The following is a 9,309-nucleotide window of genomic DNA, read 5'->3' as shown; positions in this document are numbered from 1 at the left end:
TGTGAGCCATGGCAAGGCAAGGGATATAATGCATATGATAAACTTGACAGCATATCCATTCCCACTGTTTTTATTATTTCGCTAATTGCCTCTGTACGACAGTTCTCTCCACCCCCCCCCCCCCCCCAAACCCACTGAGGCCTCTTTAAGTATCAAGGGCCAATACGTTCCCACTACTGGAAGCTTCACCAGATACCTACACGAGGATATAGCCAAGTCCGACAGCAACGTCCAAAATGAGGGGATTTAACCTACCTCATCTAGCCCTCCCTAAGTTACACACCTCAAACACCTACTTTATTTCAATCCGCTCCCTCCAATACTCAAAAATGAGCAATCTCAAGTTCGATTGTAGATGCTCAATAAACGTACGGTACTCTTAAGCTCCAGGTGGGCTTGCTATATCAGCCCTAGACACATAACCAGTTTCAATCCGCGCGGGCCGACCTCGATACGTCCAAGAACAACAGTGAAGGCGCACTCTTAGCTAGTCATCACCTTCTGAACCCCATGTTTACCTCTCGCCCCGAACGCAGTCCCGAGGCACAAAAAAAAGGCTAGCCTGGACTTAAATACATCACGGCTGCATCTGTTGGGTAGTTTAGGGCGATGCAAGCTCCTGGAGGATTCGGGCTGTGCCAGCACGGTTGATTTTGCTTCGAGAGGCGATGCTCTTGCGTTTCTTTTCGCTGTTTCTCCCTCAATGGCGGGGGGAGGGCGGATTTTTCCGAACGATCAGGGGGAGCTAGGTAAGACGGCTGTGCAGATGACAAGATCACTCTTAGCCGTCCGACTAGAGGCACCCCTCCAATACCCAAAGTAACTCTCCAGGGTTTAGTAGTCCCTTCCGAAGATCCGGCCAGCGGATACCACGAGCTGCGACATCCGGAACCCCCACTCATCTGCGGCACCAAACCGATTACCACACACCACCAGTACCGCAGCCTGTTATTTCCTTCTCAATTACAACTTAATAAATATCTCAAGCTCGCCGGATAGAGCCCGCAGCCATCTATCTTAATCAAACCAGCAACGCAGTCACAAGCTATCACTCGCGCCAAGCTGATACGTACCAGGATCGAAGCAAGAAACCGTCACTGAGCCTGCCGGCACCCGAGTATCGAAAAAACAATTTGATCGCAAAAGGAAGTGCGATGTTTATTTCCCGTTCTTTCAAGACCTAGACTCTGTTAAGTCAGATCATTCCGTGCGTGTGGCATTGCAGAAGGGGTGGTGGGGTGTTCTGATTGCCATTACTATATCCTTTGCCGAACTATTAGGTACTGTTAAGAATTGGGTTTATCGTCGAGTAGCGTTCTCGAGGAAATATTCATTGGCGGTAAATGGCCGTACTTGTATTTAAAGAAAATAATATATTTGTCCTTAACCTACCGATTTCAAAGATAGAATACAACATGTATCACCCATGATTACCCGTCCACTACCAGTGAAGACATTTCTCAAGTTTAAAAACAATTGTGACTGTTCAGACTATATAATGCAAGAGAATTATAGATACCACAAATCTATTATAATGCTCAGCTTAGTAACGTGTTGTGGGATTTCATATGGGTCTGGTGTTCAGGTGGGGGTATTACGAGTGATAGTCTGTGAGTATGTAGCCTAAGCATAATGGGTTCTAGGAATGTCGAGAGCAGAAGCTTTTTTGAAGTCAAAACTAATGAACCTTGTTTCAGACTTGACAAACTTGGGGGTGTTTTAGTATTAGTTATTGTGAGTGTTGATCTACAACGACTATCTCGTCTACTGGGAAAATAAAGCACAATGTGAAGCTGCTCTAAAAAATAACTTGCAGTGCAGCTTTGCGACCCATGTAAAATCTACTCCCACAATCCTTCCTAAGATACACGCATAGAGCCACCATTCCTCACACCGCCCGCGGCACCATGAATAGTACACCATAGCATCAAACCAGGACCACCTACTCCCCCTCCTCCAACCATCCCCTCGGCAGCACTATCACCCTCGCTTCCTCCCCACCGCCAGTAAGCCTTAGACTTTTCCACGTCCCCTTGACCCAGTTCCTGATCCCCGCACGCTGCGGATACTCCTCCTGCTCCTCGGGATCTCCAAAATACGTCATCGTGAGCTCGCCCTCGGAGTAGTCATTCATATTGCGCGGCCCCGCGCAGCGAAACACGGGCGAACTTAGGTGAGCTTCATCGAGGCGCCGGAGGACCTCCTGCTCACGGATGAGCACAGGAGCGTTGACTGCTCGCACCGCGGTGATGACAGGCTGTGGTGCGCGCAGTGTACTCCCAGCGGTGACTGGGGAAGGTGGTGGAGCGGCGAGACGGCAGTCCTTGAGGGGGAGTGGGGGAGGTCTGGGGATGTTGTTCGGCTCGAGGTGGGGGGGTCCGGTTTCGAAGAGGCCGGCGAGGGCAGGTCGGATGCGGCGGCCGATGGAGCCGTGGCCGTTTCCTTCGCACTTGATAAAGGCAGCTCGATGGCCTGGGGCTGGGAGCTTTGTTCTTGTTGGTGGGGCAGGGCGTCGGTTTTCCTGCTAGATGTTAGCACTGTTGCGTTCTCATGAGTAGAGAGGCAGAAAAATACTTCCTCCTTCTTCCCTCCTGTGCGGACCCAGTACGTCTACAAAACATTTTATGTTAGAAACTTGATTCCTCAATTCACCTGCCATATGCAAGTAAAGAAGAAAGACAGGAACGGCTATTCACCTTAACAGGCACCTTCCTCATCTCCGGCGACTTCTCCACCGTCGGCGACGACAGGTGCTCGAACTTCGCTCTATGCTTTGACACCGAGCTAAAGCACCCCGTCACACTGCACGGGCCAGGACCTGAAGCCATACAACCTTTCTCATGCTCGCCTGCTCTTTTCGGCGCAGTTTTCAATTCCCCTGTATCTTTCTTCGCCGCGTTGAATCCGAATCGTCTCTTAACCGTCGCAGTAACCATCGTTCCCTTTGTGGTAGGAACTGCCGTTTTGACTTCAGCTGCTGCTCCCCTTGTGGCAGGAGCAGCCGAGGGTCGGCGAGCAAGTCGTTGCCTAGCAACAGGAATGCGCGAAGCTCTCGGGCAGCTCGGAGTCCAGCTCCAGTTGCGTGTGCAGCAGGTGTAGCGTCGCTTCCGGTGCACCTGGGCGCCGGGTGTGTGCGGTGGAAAGGGGAGATTAGTCGCCATTGAAGGCTTGTTGATTTCTATTTCCGCTTGCCAGTTTGGTTGTTGGTGTTCCTGAGCGTTGGTTTGAATTTGGGGAAGGTCAGAAGGTGTTCGAAAACTCGCAGCTTAGCACTAGTGGGGGAGCTTGCGGCCGTCCATTCTATGGTGCCATGCGCCAAGCTAGACTTGGTTTGGATGAAATCGACGTAGCATGTGAAATATTATCACAGCTGGATGGAACCTGGTCCCAATGAAGCAGCAATAGGATTTTCTATCTTCCCATCGTGTTCTGCATCCTCGACGGAGCAATTGCAGGAACAGCTTTATGCCTGTTGAATGTGATTCCGCTCACCGTCACCACCACGATCACCAGCACCATCACCACCAGCACATAGGGACCTTCCACGAATCGGGTGACCATCGACCTTTTCGTATTCTTATCATGCCCGACAATTAGAGGAAGGAAATGTGGTCTGCTAATCAGTAATGCTTGCTATCCCCAGACCCAAACGTAAACAACCCCTCAAACCTTCATTGTCGACAGTAATACCAGAAAATTGAAGCTGACTTAAAAGGCGCCTCCAGAACAGCAGACCTGCAATCAACCCGCCCCTTAGCTGTAGGGTCGTTTTGGGCAACGACGAACGACGAGTACTGTTTTTCAGCAAATCAATTTGCTCAACATCGGCCTAACACCATTCCTCTTGACTACCAACAGTCCCTGCCCGTCCTTCAATCAGTTTCGCCATTGCTCCAAAATCGACGGGACGAGCTTCAAAGCGATGGCGTTCCTTGATGCCCCGGGCTGATCACGTTTGAGCTGGACGATGTTTCGATTGCGAAGTGAGGATGATCGTCTAACGCACTCGCTCGTGGGCCACTACTCACAACCTTACGTATCTGAAAGCTGTTATTCTCAGCTTTTAAGATGTGACATTTCTGTTCTCCTTTGGGCAGGCGACTACTCCGGAAACAAAATGTCAGTCAGGATTCTGTATCCTCAGTCGCAATTTGACCTCTGACGAGGAACCAACCCAAGGGGGGAGAGGTGGGGGGGAGTGAGGGATAGCTACTACACAAAGGTGTACAACCCATACCGCCCTCACCACGCTTCGAAGAACATTTTACCCAGCAGCAATAAAACAACGAACAACCAGTCAAATTACAACGCACAAACAGGCATACACCTATCCCAGACCACATTCCAAAGCTATAAAAACCGACAAAAAAAGTTGCAAAAGTTTGTTAACTCCCACCTTCGCGGGGGATTGAACGCATCTCGTTCAGAGCCCACCTGCACGGTGTAACGGGGTTTGGGTGATTTGCTGAGTCCAAGTGTTTACAACTTGGCCACGCACCCCGCTGGAAGTGTGTGTCCTTGCTGTCCTTTGAGAGCACGCTTAGGAGGGATTTTGTGACTAATACCAGGACAAATATAGACTGTTACGTACATTTTTCTACGTGGCCAGATCACGAGATCTCGAGCCTCAATCAGCCTCAAGAGCAGCTGTGAATTCTTTAAAGAAAAGCTGCGATTTACTCAACAACGAGCTCTCGAGAGGCTTAGAGCTATACAGATTCACTATCGCATGGAAATGGAGCTCCATAAAATTACAAAAAAACTACAACCAAAAAAAACTCACACCTGCGCGGGGGATTGAACATCATCTCGTTCAGAGCCCACCTGCGCGGTGTGACGGGGTTTGGGTAATTTGCAGAAGTCCAAGTGTCCACAACTCGGCCACGCACCCCGTTGAAAGGATGTATCTGCGCTGCCCTTTAAGGGCAAGCCTAGGAGGGTGTTTCTGACTAATACAAGGACAAATATAGACTGTTACGTACATTTTTCTACGTGGCCATATCTCGAGCCTCAATGAGCCTCGCTAATAGCTGTGAATGTCTTCAACAAAGCTGTGATTTACTCGACAACAAGTCCTCTAGAGGCATAGAGCCACAAAGATTCAATATCGCATGAGAATGGAGATCCAGATAATTATAAAAAAGACTAGAACAAAAAAAACACACCTGAGCGGGGGACCGAACGTGATCTCGTCCAGAGCCCACCTGCACGGTGTGACAGGGTTTGGGTAATTTGCAGAAGTCCAAGTGTTCACAACTCGGCCACGCACCCCGTTGAAAGGAGGGGCTTGGACTCGCTTTTGAGGGTGGGCTTATTATAGTCTTTATGACTAATACAGGACAGATATAGACACCCTTCCACGTGGCAAGATCGCGAGACTCCAAGAATAGCCCCGGATCCTCTAAAGAACACTGCGATTTGCTCAACCTCAGGCGCTCTAGATGTGCAGAGATCCACATGTTGTATATGTGGCGAGAGTGAGCTCCTGCTGTGAAAGAATCAGGCTTGAAAAGTTCGAAAAAAAGAATAAAAAAGACACCTGAGCGTGGGTTTGAACCTTTAGCAATATCACGCCCGCAGCATGACGCTTCGTTAAGAATACCGCGAGATTGTGTATACTAAGTACTAGTACTTAAGGAACCCGACATATTATTATTAGGGAATTCCAAAACAGATTATAACTTTTCCCCATCATTCGCGTTATGCGGTATAGTAGAGACAACACATACAAGTACTTACTTACGCACCCCGCCATAGGAATGTTAAATAAAGCTCTCAAGATACTTTTCAGGTGGAAATGATCCTGAAGGTCTTGATATCCATTAGACATACATGCCCTTCGCATATCTGTAATTTGACCTTCAAATACTTATACCATGACTTCTGCTTGTTTAATAAATTTCGTAATTGCAACAAAGACCATATGGACTTCCGTCGCGCGGAACTGTTCAGCGGTTCATGGTATATCACTCGTAACTCCATAGCCTACCTCGTTCATGAGTTGTCACTCGTATGTATGTCTTCCACTGATCTGGTTGCCGCCAAGACCAATGATCACAACCAACGAGCACGATTTCCACTGGCACTTTTAATATTACGATTTATAAAAAAAAAAATATAGGCGATTTCTTCTACTCTACCTAAATCTCAAGCTTTCTTTCCTGTCTTGTCGTAATCCTGTTTAACGTTTCTATGCGCCAACAACGAGATACATAGAGTATGTGTTATTATGTTGCCAAGACATGACGTTGTGTGAACCAATCACGTTGTAACATATCCCTGCTTTCCAAATACTACTTGACGTAACTGCTGTTCTTAACAAAGCGACATAGTTCGGAGAAATCAGGACTACCGCGAGAAGTAATGGGTCGCGCCGATCCTAAATTGTGTAAAAATGAGCTAGAGATTGTAGAAACCCCAAGGTATCCTGTATCACTATCCGCCTATAGTACATAGTTGACCTCAAGAACATCTCTTTTCGCATTAACCTTCAACAGCATAGGAGTATCTGTCGATGGGACTTATTGCTCTACATATGGCTAGATGCTAGAAGGGTTTGAGCTCTTTGGTCTATACTCTACTAAAGTTAATGATATTTTGTTGATCAGTCCTCTTTATCCTCATCCGTCATTGACTTCAAGTTAGTAGCTCGGATAGCGAGATCTCGAGAGATACTTGTACCAATGATAACGCACGCTTAGCCGGGTAATGATAGGTTGGTGGTTACATGTTACTTGGCACGACACCCCCAGACTCTGACCCTATAGATCCTGTAGGCCCGGAGGCAGTCGTATGCCCTGAACGAAGGCCCTGGATTGTTTTCTAGTAACTGCCTTCTAGCGTACAGTCGAAAACATACTCGTGAGGCCAAGTTCCAATTAAATCATATGACCTGTGAGCAGAGAAAAAAGCAAACAATTAGCGTCACGTGAGTTAGTTGGAACTCGGTCTCGCAAGTATTAAATAGTTGGGTTAGGGTTGCTGGTTCACATGGAATAGCCAATCAGAGAGCGATATAAGCTCTTACCCCCATAACCCGTCACTTCGTTCAACGCATTTTTCGCGCTAGCGTACTTTTGAAAGCGAGCTAGCCTAATCTGAATTATTAGCCAAGAGCCCCCCACAATCATGATCAAGTAAATTATGTATTTAAACGGAACTCGCGACCTCTCACACTTACCCCCCCACTCATCCACAATCACCTTCCTCAACACCACCAATCCTATTCCTGATCTTCACCATTTCACCAATTCCTAACACAAGCTTAGCTCCCCTTTTGACTCAACCTGGGTGTATTCATACCTCCGAGTGTTCAAGTATCCCTCTGTTCGTAACAAACCTCGAACAATAAATCGAAGCAGCTCCAACGCTTTACGTCATAATTCACCCAAGATTCCCTCTTTGCCATTCTTCCTCTTCTTTTTCCAAATCAACTTCCCCCGCGCCACTACTCCTCGTAGGACTTGAAATTCCTCGCTTTTTCGCTTCAGCTCTTTCCTCTAACCAATCACCGACTTTCCTCCCCGACAAAGTCTTTTTCTTTTTTTCCCTTCTTCTCGAAAAATCAAAAACGCTTTTTCGTCGACAAAATATCGAGATACTCTTTTTTTCTCGAGCAAAAAAGAACACCAACATCAAAATGAGTAGCAGTACCAGTTCATCACCCCCGGCCTTGTGCGAGGGCGTAAAACGTTCCACAAATCTTAGATCCAAAGCTGTATGTTCTTAATGCTTCTATAATAATTTACCACCGTGCGCTAATATACATTTCAGAAAAGAAGCAATAAAAGAAAGGCCGGTGCAACAAAGGTCGAAAAAAAGCATAGCTCAGTCGGTCTCCTCAAGGCCAACCTAACCGGAAAATCCAGGAATAAGGTTCTTGGCTCAACTAAAAAGTCGCACGGAAACGCACGCGTCACCAAAAAGAGAGCTTCCAAGGTTAAAGAAAATCAAAACTCTATCAGTCTCCTCCTCCTACCCGATGCGCAAGACGCCGCAATCTTCGAGGCGATCAACTACGTCGACAATGCAGACCCCGCCCCAGTTGATCTCATGCTGGAAATTGAGTCAACAGAGACCATCTATCCAACCAGCATCGTCACTTACACCGAGCAGGACCAAATTATCCTCGAACTCGCCGCAAAGGTTGCCTGTGCGCGGATTGCAAACACTCCTGTATTCCGTAATTCTTCATCTCCCGCCTCTCGATCCTCCCCTAAGAGCTCGCGTAAGGTCCTATCTCGCCGAAAAGAGCCTAAACATGCCTCTCCCAAACCCAAAGTCGCTACAACCAAGAACGCCAAAAAGGTTTCCCCCAAGACCAAGAACACGACCAGAAGGGCCTCTTTGAAGGCAAAGGCTACCGCTGCCAGAATCATCGAATTCGCAATGGTCAAATTCTCCAACTCGTTCGCAACAAAGGTCCTCCCCACCGAAGATTCAGAAACCTTGATTAATAACAACAACACCAGTGCTATGTCGGAGATGATGGGCAAGCTTACACTCAAATCAGCCCTCCTGAGAAGCCAACTCTCAAAGGGTCTTCGCACATGGTTCTCACCTCTGAAGAACCTCCCAAGCACTCCTCTTGAGGAGATTCTTTAAACCATTTTTTCTTTACAAATAACTTCGACAATCATCATTTTAACCCCCACTGCCGTTGGCCGGTTGCCTTCACAGGTAGTTCATCACGTCCTTAAGTATTATCAATAAATTGTAAGCCCTCTCCACCACTCCTCTCTACAACCACTCTTTTAACATGACCTAGGAAATGAAAACCGCCCCGTTAGAACTTCATCCACCAGGAAGTCAGTCGAGTAGGAGAACGGGGAGAACAGCGAGGCAGAGAACCCTGTTCGGAGGGCTACAGCCTCCTTAAACCTTTCAAAGGCTTTATGTTACCTTTTGCTTTTGTGCTTTGTTTCATGCGTGCGAGCTCTTGTCTTTCTGCTTTTCTGTCGGAGTTTTTGCGTTTCTGCTTTTCTGTCAGTCTTTGGTTTTCTGCTTTTCTGTCGGGGTATTTTGTTTTAGCAATTGATCGATCTTAGCTTTACAAGTCGTTATTCCTTGCATAGATTGTTCTTTCCTACCTGTGGATAGTCTTAGAACCCATTGGTAGGCTTGTTACCTTTATCTACCAAATCTATTTAAACTCTCTATGTTATGTTTATAAAAAATGTTAAAGTAGAACTCAATACAAATCCCAACCTAGGGCTCAGACATACATAGCGACTAGTATGGGGCGATAAATGTTTCAAAAGTAATTTTACCAACGGTAGTAACTTATTTTACCACCGGTGGTGAAAATAA

At 47.2% G+C, this 9,309-nt stretch overlaps 2 protein-coding genes across 2 annotated transcripts; one reads left to right on the top strand and one right to left on the bottom strand.

Annotated features, from left to right (window-relative positions):
• Nucleotides 1-1,942: 1,942 nt before the first annotated feature.
• H6S33_007555 (uncharacterized protein) lies at nucleotides 1,943-3,161 on the bottom strand (the record flags this gene model as incomplete). The annotated part of the gene is made up of 3 exons (XM_044838918.1): nucleotides 1,943-2,521; nucleotides 2,575-2,610; nucleotides 2,697-3,161. 3 exons carry the CDS (start codon nucleotides 3,159-3,161, stop codon nucleotides 1,943-1,945), a joined length of 1,080 nt encoding a protein of 359 aa, XP_044689091.1.
• Nucleotides 3,162-7,639: 4,478 nt separating this feature from the next.
• On the top strand, nucleotides 7,640-8,604 carry H6S33_007554 (uncharacterized protein; the record flags this gene model as incomplete). Its single annotated transcript, XM_044838915.1, has 2 exons — nucleotides 7,640-7,717; nucleotides 7,774-8,604. 2 exons carry the CDS (start codon nucleotides 7,640-7,642, stop codon nucleotides 8,602-8,604), a joined length of 909 nt encoding a protein of 302 aa, XP_044689090.1.
• Between the last annotated feature and the right edge of the window lie 705 nt (nucleotides 8,605-9,309).

Source organism: Morchella sextelata (genome assembly GCF_020137385.1).
Source record: "Morchella sextelata strain SCLS chromosome Unknown scls_23, whole genome shotgun sequence".
Classification (NCBI taxonomy): Eukaryota; Fungi; Ascomycota; class Pezizomycetes; order Pezizales; family Morchellaceae; genus Morchella; species Morchella sextelata.
This window is presented reverse-complemented; position numbering and strand designations above follow the sequence as displayed.